The sequence below is a fragment of the Haliotis asinina genome, chromosome 3 (genome assembly GCF_037392515.1).
Source record: "Haliotis asinina isolate JCU_RB_2024 chromosome 3, JCU_Hal_asi_v2, whole genome shotgun sequence".
Classification (NCBI taxonomy): Eukaryota; Metazoa; Mollusca; class Gastropoda; order Lepetellida; family Haliotidae; genus Haliotis; species Haliotis asinina.
The window spans coordinates 38,036,509-38,051,908 of record NC_090282.1 but is presented as its reverse complement, the minus strand read 5'-3'; the positions used below and the strand labels follow the sequence as shown (position 1 = coordinate 38,051,908).

The 15,400-nt window shown below is 37.7% G+C and overlaps 1 protein-coding gene across 1 annotated transcript; it reads left to right on the top strand.

Moving 5' to 3' along the window:
- Nucleotides 1-10: 10 nt before the first annotated feature.
- LOC137277941 (proteasomal ubiquitin receptor ADRM1-B-like) lies at nucleotides 11-14,809 on the top strand. Its single transcript, XM_067809952.1, has 10 exons — nucleotides 11-240; nucleotides 9,039-9,155; nucleotides 9,502-9,628; nucleotides 10,214-10,276; nucleotides 10,676-10,760; nucleotides 11,535-11,800; nucleotides 12,368-12,388; nucleotides 13,047-13,207; nucleotides 13,756-13,858; nucleotides 14,376-14,809. The coding sequence occupies exons 1-10, from the start codon at nucleotides 43-45 to the stop codon at nucleotides 14,474-14,476; spliced, it is 1,242 nt and encodes a 413-aa protein (XP_067666053.1). The 5' UTR covers nucleotides 11-42; the 3' UTR covers nucleotides 14,477-14,809.
- The last annotated feature ends 591 nt before the right edge of the window (nucleotides 14,810-15,400 follow it).

The window sequence follows — 15,400 nt, the reverse complement described above, 5'->3', positions numbered from 1 at the left end:
AGCTATTTCCAGAACGCACGTTCCGATTGTAACTATTTCAAGATGGCTGCGCTGTTTGGAACTTCGACGACTGGCCGTACTCAGAGTAAAAATCTGGTTGAATTTCGAGCCGGTAAAATGTACATGAAAGAAAAGATGGTTCATCCAGATAAGAGGAAGGGTCAAGTATATGTGTATCAATCTGATGATTCTCTTATGCACTTCTGTTGGAAGGATCGTACATCCGGCAACGTGGAAGATGTAAGCAAAATATTGTACTTTCCATACAACTCATGCGATGCTTTATGTTACGGGATGAAAGTATACAAGCTATGTGAAATATTAGATCTTTGTTCTTAAATCATACATTCATAGAAGTAAGTGATCAAATTTCAGCTCCAGTCAATACAGTTTTTACACCCCCTGCCAGCACGAGGTCGAGCAACATATGTAAAGCTATTGAGTTGTTGCATGGCAGATGGTATGATACGGTGACCACGGTGGCAAACTCCATCACAGTGCGTGGCGTTGTTGTAGTGGTGATGAAGTGCTTAGAATATGTGGTCTGATCACGCTGTAGGGAGCTCTAGAGATCAAAATTGCCGTATCATGCCAATTAAACTGTTCATAGTTTCTGATGGTGTCAGTTATTTTGTGACAGTTATGCCCTAGATCTAAAGTCTTTAGTAATCTGGAAATACCCCGAGTTATTCCGACAGCAAGATCGAGGGTCTGCACCTCCAAAATGCATTCGTTAATTTTGTTTTCACTCGTTTTTGACTATTTTAATCGCGAAATCTGAATGAGGCCTGCATGAAAGTAATATGTATAAATTTTAGGATATAATGATAAACTTTTGAAGTTCAAAATGGGACCTAAGATCGAGCTGAACAGATTTGGAAGGTGTTTAGTTGAAAGTTAGGCCTAATTTTAGAATACAGCACCACAAACTTGAAAAGAAACACATCATAATATCTTTTACGTAATGTGTAGGTGATAAGGGTAAGGTTAGGATAGGGTTAGGTTAGCGTTCTCATGAGAGGTTGAGGTGCTGTACCCTAAAGGTGCTTCGAAAGTTATCTGTGACATTTAAACATCCCAAAATTATATATAAGCCCATCTCCTATTCTCGCAGTAAACACATTTTCTGCCAAGATCCTGATGAGTGACACATGGTGGTTGTTTACACGCTGACCGGTAACTTACATGTGGCCGCAGTGATGAAAATCTTGCAATGGGCAAGAGTTCCTCCTGTTCTCCCAGCCCCCAGAATACTAATTTTATACAATTATAATCATATATACTGGGACCCTGTAAATCATGGGCTGTCTGAAAACATCAGAGAGCAGAAACATCACACCTAACATCGGCTGTGATGCAGATGACTTGAAAATAAATAATCGCTCTTGACAAAGTCCTTTATTTCATGTCTAGTCAAAGAAATATTGAAGCATTCATCATTTCAGTAACTTCTGGATTACCTTGAAACTAGTATGCCCTTACTGCCATTGCATCTAGCTTGAATCAAAACTTCATGAAATTGATTCGTCAAACATGTCAAAAGTTTTCTTGCCAGAACTAGAAGATCATTTGCATATTTCTGTTCTGAAAGTATAACAGGAAGTGACGTATTATGCAACTTTATTCTGCACATGGCAGTAAATTGTATGTGTGGTATGTTCTAAGGCGGCAAAACAATATTTTATTACGTTGTTGTTACCTTGTATTCAAATGAATAGAAGTTTCAGATGTTTTGGTGGAAAATGTGCCATTATTACTAATGTGAATGAAATTCCAAGATAATTTTGAATAATTAAACTATTTACACTCCCTAGTTGTCATAGTAAACACTTGACAGTGTCATTTGCTTGTATTGCTTGCCATAGTAAGAAAACAGCAATACCGTGGAAATAAAGTGTTCAATTTCTGGGTCAGACAAAACATTCAAGGTTGTCGCAATCATTATGAGTGTGTTGTGATTATATGGCACATTGTTTGTGGCAGAAATGAAGGTTAAACTTGAAATATGTAGAAAATGTCAAATGTCAGTAGCCGTTCATAATCCCAATTGTGACAACATTAACTACCACGATAATAGAAAGTCCAATGATAATAATTCATATAATATAATGTAGAATAATACAATATATGATATTATGAAACTATAATATGATAATATGATAATAACGTGTTAAAATAATACTCTGGCAGGGTAGTGTTACAGAAAAATATTGGGGGAACGGAAGGAACTCTCCGATTGCTCTTCCATACACTCCATATTGTTACATTGTTATTATACCTTGAGAATGGGAGAAGCCTCATTTCGTCAATGGCAGATAGCATTGTTTATTATCAGGCTCACCAGTGGTAATTCACTCGATACATCTACCAGCTGATAAACGCATATGTTAGAAGAGCAGTCCCTTCATTTAAAAACATCAACCATTCTTATGATAAGAATTGTTTGTGATATTTTTTCAGCCTATAGCTGTACCTACTGGCTAGCGACCATACAGATATCGCACCAGTTGTCACCACTACATCAGGATCTCACATGTGCAATTCTAGACAATGTGCGATCTTTTTGAATTTATCTTCCCATTACTAATCTGCTAGGTGCGCTGATCTGGACGGTCCAACCTTAAACTGACAGCGCATGTCGTATGCGCGATGTGAGCCATATGTGTTACTATTACACTCAGAGACAGTTAACCAGTATAACCTTCCCCTTCACCGGGAAAGTTCACGCTGGTGCATGGACAGTAGTGTATCTTTTCCCTTTTACAATGATCTAGCAAGTGTTATGTCCTGAAATATTTACTCCGATTTTCTATGAAACACCTATGATAGTCAATGAGTGCCTATATTGCTAGAATGTATCGAGAAATAGCAGGTCGAAGCGAGGCAGTGGAATCAACTGATCGCCATGTTTTGACGGTTTGTTGATGTTTTGCAATCGGTAATTTAAGTTTGGCACTAGATGTCTCAATATCACACATTTAAAACTGCGGTTTATTTTCATTTATATGTCCTCAAATCGCTTTAGTATGATGGTCGATGTGGCTGCATTCATGCAACTCACTGTGGCGATTAGCTGATGGGGTGCGCGAAATGAGAAACCCAGAATGTCATCTTATGTAAATTTCATCGGGTCATGCAACTTGGGATTGAGAGTTATGACAACACAAATATTTAGCAGGTAGAGAGAGAAAAGAGAAACAACGGTCACATAATTGTAAGTGAGTGAGTGAGTGAGTTTAGTTTTACGCTGCACTCAGCAATATTACAGCTATATGGTGGCGGTCTGTAAATAATCGAGTCTGGACCAGACAATCCAGTGATCAACAACATGAGCATCGATCTGCACAATTGGGAACCGATGACATATGTCAACCAAGTCAGCAAGCCTGACCACCCAATCCCGTTAGTCGCCTCATGCGACAAACACAGTCACCTTTTATGGCAAGCATGGGTTGCTGAAGGCCTATTCTACCCCTTGACCTTCACGGGTCTCACATAATTGTAAGATAACAGTAATGAACAAATTTTGTCAATCATCACCTACATGTAGCCATGCAATTTAAAATACGATATTCATGGGCATAACTAAAATCTACTATTTTTATGTCTGTAAAGGTTTGTGATGCGTGAAATATAAAATCACAATATGAATAAATAATGCATAAAACACTGCAACTTTATACTGCATTTTGATGATCCTGAATTTTGGGTATAAATTAAAATGTTTTGCTTTTTTCTTAATTTTTAATAAAAGGGAATAATATTAAGAGATTCATTTATTAAGTATAATATTTCAGACACAGAAGAAGCAGTACAACTAGGATAAGTACATATTCAAGGGCACTTTCCAAATTCTGTCTTTTATTGCAGTGTTCACGAATAGTGTCTGACCCTCTGACAAATCCGGCAGATTTGCCAACGGTCAGACAGAAGTTCCCAACCTGCTGGCCCCAGTGTCTGACTGAATACATCACAATAACTGTGTCTGAAGTTGTTATATGTGGCATGTGACACTTGTTCACTGTTTATAAATTTATGTTTATAATGTTTGTCATTATATAATGTTAATAATTTCAATGCCAATAATGAGAAATGTTAAATCTGAAAATGTGTGTTTAATTTTATTCTGTGGGTCCTGTGAATTTTCAGTGGGTCAGACAGACACCTGAAGCTTACAGGACCCAATGTCCTGTTACTATGAAACACCATTCGTTAACACTGTTATTGCATAACTAGAAACATACATATAGTCATACTGATTATAATTTTCAATCTCTAGTATAAGAAATGGCAGTTGTGTTGAATGAGAGTGTTGAAGCAACAAATGTTTACGTTTCACTGTTGTGTCTACATACAGCTTGACTTCACAAAAATCAGATTATTATAATAGTCAAGAAAAAGCTGATATTGTATTTATTAGAGCTAGCTCTTCACGTTTTGTTAAAATAAATTGATTTTTCAAATTTTAACACAAATATGTTTAAAAAAGTCAGAATCTTTTCCCCCTTTACATTGTAGCTGCACTGTACAATGTTGTATTTCTATCTGAGTTTTTGTATGATAATGCATGTGTACTTTAATAATAAATTACAGATGCACGACTTTATTCTGCCATTGTACATATCATCTGTTATATATAAACAAATGCATAAACGTATCTTCATGGAATAATATGGGGTTAAATGCGAATTATGTCATCAAAAACATATTTGATTTTGAAGACATTTTCTTTGTTGATTCCTTAACAAACCTACACAACCTAAATTTTTTTTCTAATAACTGTTGAATGAAAATCAGGAAACAAAGTTAAAGTTAGATAATATATGGTCTGTCACGCGAAATATTTGTCAATATTTTATTATCAAAACAAGAAACACATATGTAATTCTATATCATGCACATCCTCTAGGGAGGTAAGGATTATATGTTGTTTGTTGAGACAAATTTTTTGTAAGAAATGAATCAATAAATTCATGTAATATAAAATGACTCACAACACTGACTGATGGACTTATTTTACAAGCGGTAAAAATTTTATTGTAAAATATAATGACTGGTGTTTCTGATGCAACTGAATAACTGCTTCCATAATAAGGCTTATAGCACTTCTATAAGTATACAAAAAAATATACAGTAATGTCAGAATATAAAACCAAAATAGATTCAGATGAGTGAGGAACATCTGCTCAAAACGTAATTAATATATTTCTAACTAAATGTTACATTCTGTAAGGAATTTCTTCAATTGTCAGGGATGTGTAATAATCACAAATTAGCGGTAAGACCTTCCAGGGGATAGTCGTTGGTTGGAGGTGTATCTCCAATTGTTTACATTGAGATCTGTTGTAGTATGGGAACTATTTGTTGAATTTTATTGCATCAATTGTTAATGAATTACCGATGGAAATAACATAGGGGTTGATAACATATAGAAAGAATTGTCATTGATGCTACGACACCCAAAACTTGCACTGCCTCATGTTCTGTTGTAGGAAATGCCCTGACAACATACCGATTTTTCATTGCGTTTTCCCTCTTTATCTATATTGTGTCAGTTCGTACTGCACTTGGAAATTAAACAAACGATGACCTTCTAAAAACCAAAATCAAAGCGAAACGTGTCAGGTAATGGCTTTTCGTCATAAACTTTTGTTTTTTCAATGAAGGTGACCACAGCAACGCATTTGCTGGGTTCTGTCTTTAGCAAGTTGTCACAGTGCACTTTGAGTCTGGAAACAGACCAGAAGTGAGAAGTTGGACCGTCGCTCATATCATTTCAAAAGGAGAGTTATCGCCCCTCGCAACAAAAAGATTGCCCTTTAGTGACAGTTGCAATTTCAGTATACTTCTGTAAGGTATTTCACAATAGTAATGGGCAGGGAAAGAAATTCTTCACGAAAAGTAACATAAGAGAAAAAAAAAAAAGGTAATGATCCCTATATAAAAGTTTACATACTATTGAGGAGGAGGGGTTGGGGGAGTGTCTCATTCCATATCAATCTACTGTGAAAGAGACACTGAAATAGTGACAAAATAAATCAATTATTTGATGTAACTATATGATATAATTTATAATTATGTATTATTTCACGAATGGCTTGATGAATTTTCAATGGCAATAACTAGTACAGGTATATTTCCATGATTCCCTACTGCAGTGTTACAAAAAAACATGATTGGCGACAATGTGAAGCTAATTAAGTATCATAATTACGTTTGTTTCATTAATTTAATGAGCTGCAGAGTAATTTTGTAAATGCCACTGAATATAGTGATGACTGTTCACTAGCCAGTATAGTCACGGTGAAAACAAGACAAAATCTAAAACCATTTGGGTAGCTAGGTTCCCCAAGGAGCAAAGGCTGACTTGGATATCATGGAAAACAGCTTTACAAGTCCTCTGGTGAGTTAATTGTACATCAAATACCACTTGCTCATACTGTTGATCACTGTATTGTCTGGGCTAGATACAATTATTTACAGGCTGCTGTCATACAGCTGGGATATTGAGTCCTAAACAGCGAAGTTATCAGTAATATTACTCTGACTCAGAAGCTGTCTTGCTCAGGTTTTTGATAAAGATTATGATAATCACCATCTTAAAACATTTTGACCTAAATGGGATTTATGGTGCACAACTGTCTTTATAAATACATGTTTGATGACAATGATGAGTATGCAAGAGAAATGACAGAACTTCATTCTAACTATTTTCTGATGGTAGTTAAGCCCCAACAGGTACAACATTTGATACTTTGAATAATGACATTCCTCCATTTGACAGGGCTAATTCATTCATATAAGAAAGCAGCATTTGATAAAATTTATTACTCACCCCTGGCATACCTACAGGTAGCCACATCTTTCATACAAATCAACCCATTTTCGAGTAAACACTAAACCTTTGGCTGGCCTGTGTACAAATGCTTCTTTTAAATCCTGTTATCGTCATCGTCATCATCATCAACAACATGTGTGCTGACAATTTCATGTTGAGGCTTTACTACAATTCTTAACAGAACTGCTACAGAAAATTAAGATAACAGTAATATAATACTTGAATATAACCCACAAAACATAGCAAATTTTAGGCAAGTTTTAGCTCTGGCTGTGATTCACCTTACACATAAGCAATACTGAGTCATGTTTTCAATTCAAAGATGACGGTATCTATGCATATTTCAGAACGGTAATGACAAGTGTCAGTAAGACCTGCGATGGATGGACAAAAATAGACTTGAGTACATAGTTTTTCACCATTATGCAAATTATATAGGTCTTGAATAATTAAAGTGATTCATAAATACGGCTTTATTTAAGTACCAAAGCAGTAAAAGCTATCCTGTATTTGATAGAGCTACTCTTTTCCATGTGTCGCTGTGAGCATAGTAAATTAATGTCTAATTTTAACAGCATTTGCATGTAATTTGATGTTGCTCTCTTCTAGGGTATTTATGTAGATGTCGAATTACTGATTACATCTATTGTCTCATGACGCACAACTCATTACTGCAAAATGTCATTACTGTCATTGTAGAAGGTTTTAGTGATCTCCCCTTATTAGTTATTAAGCTTGTAGTCATAAGGCTGCCTGTGGCTGTGTTCTATATTTCTAAGTGAAGTACATGTTAGTTCATTACATAGTCCGTCATACTCCTAAATATGATTAATAAGCAGTGTGCACACAAATGAAGGCAATTTGTCAATCCTTTGTAACTTGCGGAGATGTTTATGTCATTTGAGTTGACCAATGCACAGATAATGAGGCTGTGTCTGCTGATCATCTTTTGTCTGATGTGATTAGTGCATTGAATGTCGTAATAACAGTCTAACGTGTAATTTACTGACTTTGGTGGTGAGACTGTTACTATTATTATGAGTATTCATTGAAAAGAAGTTTAATTCATATGTAATCAGATATTCATGGGTATTTTAAAAAGAAATGGTTTAACTTGAATTTGGGTGTTATGTAACAAAACTATGCAAAATGGAATATATCCAAGCCAGGTTGGAAAATATTCAACACTCTTATCTAATTTGAAAGTGATGTGGTCACTGGTGATTATTGTGATTAATTGATATTCTCTTTATTTTGGATCCATTGCAGCCAAACTGGGCAGTGCTCTCTCTTTTCTTTTGCATATTAATTTGCCTGTTAAATTCTAATGGGTGACTAACATTACCTGCCTAAATTTCTTGTCTTTTGTTGCTATTTTTGGTACCTGAGTTAGAAATGCACCTATTTTCCAAATTCTTACATGGTGATTTTCATGTCATGAGCTAAAGGGTTCTTGTTCAGTTGTGATTTAGATGATTTGCCAGTACCTTTTCCTTGATTGATGAGAGCCTTTTATGCTTATTAATTCATTTATTGTGATATGGCTTTGTTTGCACCCTTATATAATAGGATTTATGTGAATTCTTTCCAATATTTATTAAATGAATCATTGAGTGAGCATTATCACTCGCATCATGGTCTGTTCTGTTTATGAACTTCAAGTCATGTTTCAATGCTTAATTTGGAACTACACAATATATTGTGATGTGACCTGCAGTACAGACTTTTGTACTGCAGTAATATTGTGATGCACTTTGAGCCTCCCATACCCACCCGTAATGATTTTCTGTCTGAAGATACAGATTAGTATTGGTCTTCAGTTACCCATGCTTGTTATAAGCAGCAACTAAAGGGATCATATGGTCAGGGTCCCTGACTTGGTTCATACACCACAGTGATCATAGCAGATCTAAAGACTGAACTGATCTTCAGTAGCCCATGCTTGTCATAAAAGGCAGCTAACAGAATCCGATGGTCAGGCTTGGTGACTTGTGTGCCACATGTCTTTGTATGTATCCCAGTTGCGTAGATCGATGGTCATGCTGTTGTCTGGTTGAGATTTGATTATTTGCAGACCACTAGCATATAGCTGCAATATTGCTGAGTGTGGCGTAACTGCCGTGTAAGGCTATGGTCACTCCCTGGTACTGTTTAGTAAAGTGCAGGATTTGTATTCAGCTGCTCATTCCATGTGTTACAGGACCTTATCATCTTCCCTGATGACATTGAGTTCAAGCATGTTCCACAGTGCACCACTGGTCGTGTCTATGTCCTCAAGTTCAAGTCCTCAACTCGCAAGATGATCTTCTGGATGCAGGTATGATTTTTATCAGATATCTAGAAGTTATAAGCATCTCAAGAAATCTGTTGAGGTCTGTTCCTTTGCTAAAGTGGATTGAGCTCTTTCTGCTTTTGAATTCTTGGTCAGGATTACACATCAGTCTGTGGTTAGTTACAGTAACTATGGTTGTTTGTTAACATTCATTCCATCATTAATTGATATATTAAGGGACAAATGAATCATCATTGATGATTAGGGCTCTTGTAATTCAGTCTGGTATTTGCAGCTATTTTAGTTTAAGACCTTTGTGTTGTTACGATGCAGATGAAATCATGGCCTTTCATATCTTCATATGTCTTACCGTTAATGTGTTCTGCTGCAGGAGCCAAAGAGTGATAAAGATGAGGAGCACTGCAAGAAGGTCAATGAGTATCTCAACAATCCCCCCACCCCTGGATCATCCCGTGGAGCTGGAGGCAGTGGTTTGCCATCGGAGCTCTCAGGTCTTGGTGAGTCAACAATTCAACAATTCAACAATTAGTAGATGTGTTTTCAGATTTAAGGAAGGTGTCCTTGTATGTTAGTTGCCTATAATTGCTGCTGGGATTCAACACTCACAGCTTTCAAATGTCTTGTTTATTTGTACATCATGCTTCCTTGGCAACTGAAGGTTGTGTTTAGCGAAGTAAAATTGTTCTGTGACAAAGATTAATTAAATACAATATATATACGATCAATCTACGTCATATGCTATATTTTTAATTGAACCACTATTTTCCAGCCCCTTCTTCTGTCTTGACTGCCTTACTATAAATTTACATGATTTGGTGGTCAGGTTCGCTGACTTGATTGACAGATGTCGTCATATTCCTACAGCATAGATTGATGCACATGATTTTGATCACTGGTTTGTCTTATACAAACTCGATTATTCACAGTTTGCCACCATATAGATGAAACATTGATGAGTGCTGTGTTTGACATTGAATTACTTGGCCTTGAATTACTGAAACTGAATTGGGTTAATAGTTACTTGTCCTAGATCATGTGTTATTTCCTTTACATCTGATCAGGTGAATTCTGTCTGTTTACAGGTGAGCAGGACCTGCAAAGTATTTTGGGAGGAATGAGCCAGCAACAGCTAATGCAGCTGTTGGGTAAGTGTTTGAATCTTGCAAGGTTAAGACAGGAGATTTTTGTGGTAATTTGTACAATGAATGTTAATATTGCTTCAATAAATTGCAACAATATTGTGACAAATTCTGTGTTTCATTGTACAAAAGTGCTGTGACAAGATCCTTGTTTCACTGTAGACCAGTATTCTGACTAGGTCCATCATTTACTGTACAACAGAACTATGTCAAGATATGTATTTCACTGTAGAACAGTATTGTGACATAGACCTTTTTCCACTGCACAGCACTATTGTGACAAGGTCCGTGTTTCAGCGCACAACAGTATTGTGACAAGGTCTGTCTGTCACTGTACAACAGTATTGTGACAAGGTCCATGTTTCAGTGCACAACATGGGTATTGTGGTAATGTCTGTACTTCAGGTGGTGTTGGTGTTGGAGGCCCTGGTGGTGGGCTGCCTTCGTTGATGGTGCGACCTGGCAGTGCTCAGTCAACTGTTTCAGAACCGTGAGTACAACTGAAACTGTTAGTAGCAGTTTCATCAGTTTTTCAGCTGTAAACATTTTAGCTACTGATAAGATCAAGGTTGTTCATGCATTTCAGTGCGTTGGATACCCGTGAAGGTCAAGGGGTAGAATAGGCCTTCAGCAACCCATGCTTGCCATAAAAGGCGACCATGCTTGTCGTAAGAGGCGACTAACGGGATTGGCTTGCAGACTTGGTTGGCATATGTCATCGGTTCCCAATTGCGCAGATCGATGCTCATGTTATTGATCACTGGATTGACTGGTCCAGACTCGATTATTTACAGACTGCCGCCATATAGCTGGAATATTGCTGAGTGCAGCGTAAAACTAAACTCACTCACTCACTCAATCCGTTGCATAGATTGACACTTATAATGTCCGTTACACGATTGTCTCCTCCAGACTTTATATTACTTATGGAGAGAAATTATCATTAAATTTGAAATTAACAAACAAGGAAATATTTAGTGAGTGAGTGTAGTTGTACGCGGCACACAGCACTATTTTAGCAATATGGCGACTGTAAATAATCAATCTGTGGCCGTCCAGCACCCCTACTAGTGACCACTATGACCAGACAGTCCAGTGATCAGCAGAATGAAGATCAGTCTATGCAACTGGGATATGTTAACTAAGTCAGTGAGTCTGACCATCAGATCCCACTGGTTGCGTTTTCTACAAGCAGTGGATGCTGAAGATCAATTCTTCACGGATCTTCACAGGTCACAAACTCTAAATACTTTGACTGTTTCAGGCCAATGCGAGCTCAATCCTCCAGTGGAAGTCGAAGCACAGCAACAGCCGATAGTGTGATGTCTCAGCCCCGCCCCCTAACAGCAGCTGCCCTACCATCACAACCAGCTGGTAGTACTACCACACCCACCACACCTGCATCAACTGGGAGTGGAGGCGGCGGTGGCAGCAGCAGCAGCACTACAGCGGCTGCAAGCACTAGTGGGGGTGCCGGACGGCCACAGATTCAGCTTAGTGATCTACAGAATATACTCTCAACCATGAACGGTATGTAGGAAGACAGGAGTAGAAATAGACACCAACAACCCATCCTTGTAATGCAAGGTGCCTTCTTTTCTGATTTGTGCCTGTCTTAAATGAGAGTATGTCAACATGCTCCGGCAGTTTTGTTGCTTATATCAGTCACTGGATTGTCTGACTCATGTATTAACCACCAGGGGGAGTGGGGTGGCCATGTGGTTAAAGTGGTCACTTGTCATGCCAAAGACATGGTTTCGATTCCCCACTTGGATACAATGTGTGAAGGCCATTCGTAGTGTCCCCCACCATGATATAGCTGGAATATTGCTAAATGTGGCGTAAAACTTAACTCACCCACTCTTTATTAGCCACCCACTGCGAATTATGTTTTCAAGCAAGACATAACCAGTTGTTTAAATATCATTCTAGTCAAAAAAATTCTTTCAGCTATTATGTTGCAGTTTGTGGAATACAGTTCCTAACCAAAGATTCTTATGCTGTTCTGTTATCTATTCTGTCCTAGGTTAGGTGCTGATTTTCAAACACTGGAATACAATATCCGACTATATTTATATATATTTTCCTGTTTTCCAGTGCCAGCCTCACAAAAGGAAGGTATGTACAACTTTATTGATTATTCATACAAGGATATTTCTGTTCCTGAAGTTATTTTATGTGGTACTTTCTGCTTTTGTTAATTGTTTGTGGAAGACAAGAGTTTCCACAAAACTCTTACTTGAAAATATCACTTGACACTGAACACCAGTGACGGTGAAGATTGTGAGAAGTGTTGATTGGGTGGCCTGACTGTGTGCACAAATGTCATGGCATCACTATTCTCTAGAATGATGCACATAATGTCACTCACTGGATTGTCTTGTCTAGTTCCAAGTATTTATAGGCTGCTGTCTTACAGCTACAGTAATTCTTAGGTTGCATTTCGCAAAGAACAAATAAACCTGACTGAAAGGCCATGTCGTTTGACGTGTGGAAATATGGTCTAAGGAGTTGTCTCCCCTAGCCTTGTCAAGAATTGTTTGCGAGCTGAAATGAAGATTCCACACTGATTATTATCCAGGATCTATGACACCAAAGCGTTGGTAATGAGTTTCACCAGTCATCAGGGTCAACAAACTATGTCAGTGTTTGAATTTTCCAGCATCATGTCAGCATTCCATGATGTTAACATATTTAAACTCACAAATCAGATGTCATCATGTTAAAGTCAGCTCCTTATACTTTTCTGAAGACCAAGTGTTTGATCCTTGTACAGGGCTAGACCTTGCCCAGGCACTCAGCCCCGAGGCTATGATCCCCCTGTTGGCCAACCCAGACATCCAGAAGAAACTGATGGAGTTCCTTCCAGAAGGAGAGTCCCTCCCCAAGACAGAGGCGGAGCTTAAAAACACCATTCAGTCACCCCAGTTCAGTCAGGTAACTGAGCTTTCTCACTGACTTGCTTATTCTCACAGTGTGAATGTTTTTTTGTTCCTTGTTGGATATTATAGTGAGGATATATCATACGCACATCCAAAGGTGAGAGGGATACAATGGATGGTGATGAAAATAACTCATGACTTTTATACCTAGTTTTAGATACATACTTCAGTGATAACCTGATGAAATTGATCAGACTGAATCTGATATCTACTTTGAAAGTATTTGGTCAGTTACAGTTTGTGCTTTGTTAAAGTGTAAGCATTATCCTTTCTAGTAAAATATTGTCCTTGTCTGGTAATTTCTTGATTTTGATGTTTAGTCATCTTTTGTCTGAGCACCAAAAATAACCTGTCATCACTGAGAGACATCAGAGAAATGAAACTATGGGTTATGCTCATCAATGAAATAAAATATTGGGATGACATTTAGACATGAAATAAGTAAAACATATTTTTGAGATTTTTATTTTAGAAATTGAAAATCTGTGTTACTTTATTTTTTAGGGGACTGAGTGTATTTTTATATCTGTGTGAATGTTTTAGGCCCTGACTTCCTTCAGTGCAGCCCTGCAGTCTGGTCAGTTGGGTCCGCTGATGACACAGTTCGGGCTTGGGGAGGATGTAGCCAATGCTGCAGCAGAGGGAGGTGTGTAACAGAGATTACCATTGTCAATATTGAACATCATGTAGAGGGGCCTTCAGATGACAACATGATATTGGAACTCCTTTAAGTATTTCGTATTCAGACTGATATCCATTTGGCAACATTGTGGATGCTTGACAGGTCAGCTACCTCCATCACCTGTGTAAACTTATTGTGAAGTTTTAGTGTAGGAGTGACAGTGTCTGTCTGTTCCTTTAGTCAAGTAACAAAATACGTCTGTGTGGAACTCGCTTTACTGACTCGGCAAGAATTTGGTGAGATTCACTGCCTGAAAGTGAAGTGACATGTAGAGTCTGCCATCACTCTGGCCCATATTGCAAGAGAATTTTGCCATGAGTCTGTTGTTAACTCAGTGATATGTTCAGTTTACTCTTGAGATAACACAGAATAATTCATATCTTTTGGCAATCAATCTCCAAGGGACATTGTCCATCAACTTCAGTTTTCATTGCCTTCTGACACCCTGCTCAATTGCCGGTTGTTATGTGTGATGTTGCAGACCTGGAAGCATTTGTGAAGGCCATGCAGGAGGGGATGAAGAAGAAGGATAAGGATGATGACAAAGATAAGGACAAAGGGGAAGAGAAGATGGAGCAGTAATGAGTCACTCCCGTAATACGCTGTGCTAAATATTTCATGTTAACTCCCTGCTTGTCAGCAGCTGTTTCTATTCTTTTATATGATTTTGTTAATTTTTCACATCATCAAGCTGACAATAATTCATAGCCATGTTTTAGGGCATGGTTGTTTGTAAAATCAGCTTGTATGGTTCTCATGTCAGGTGTTTTCAAAAGTTAAGAATTTGCTAGACCAAACATTACTTGAAGGTCATGAGGTGTCAAGCTATGGGCTACTTACTGGGTTGTTTACATGATTACTTCATATAAAGTACAGGATGATGTGACTTAGAGCCAATAAAATATATGAATATTATTGTCTTGTGTTATACGTATTTGAAATATTAATGCATTTTGACCCCTTTCACAAATCTGTTTGGCATTTGAATACACAATGCTTTTTAGAAGTGGTCAAATGCAACTTATATTTGGGATGAAATGTTCTCAGTAAAGTACATTTTCTGGTACATTTTGAGTTCGATCCAGGATTTAAACCCGCATGCAGTGACCCACAGGCACCTAATCAGCAGCACACAGTCAGCAATCTGACCCACTCAGCCACCATGGCTTCCATAGAAATGAGAGTCAAGATCACATTCGTTGTCCACCCTTCTGACAAGTGTAAACTGGCTCAGCTTGCATTCCCAAAGTTATGAACCCACACCAAAAAATCAAAAGTACTTGAATCTGTATTTTCTGAGTAGTTTCACCAACCTTTGTCTTAATCCTGGACTTCACTTCACTCAAATCTTTTTTTGTCTATGCAGAACGGTTCTGTTTGGACTCACAAATAACCTTTCAACAGTGTTATCAAGAACAAAAGAAAGGGAGGAGTGAGCGAAGGGCTTTTTACAACTTGCAGAATTACACACTGGCACCAGGTCTGAATGTTATACCATGTGTTTGT

Coding starts and splice junctions, on each gene's coding strand:
- LOC137277941 (XM_067809952.1), top strand. CDS start 43: ATGGCTGCGCTGTTTGGAACTTCGACGACTGGCCGTACTCAGAGTAAA. Junction 11,801..12,367: donor TATACTCTCAACCATGAACG/GTATGTAGGAAG, acceptor CCTGTTTTCCAG/TGCCAGCCTCACAAAAGGAA. Junction 12,389..13,046: donor GCCAGCCTCACAAAAGGAAG/GTATGTACAACT, acceptor ATCCTTGTACAG/GGCTAGACCTTGCCCAGGCA.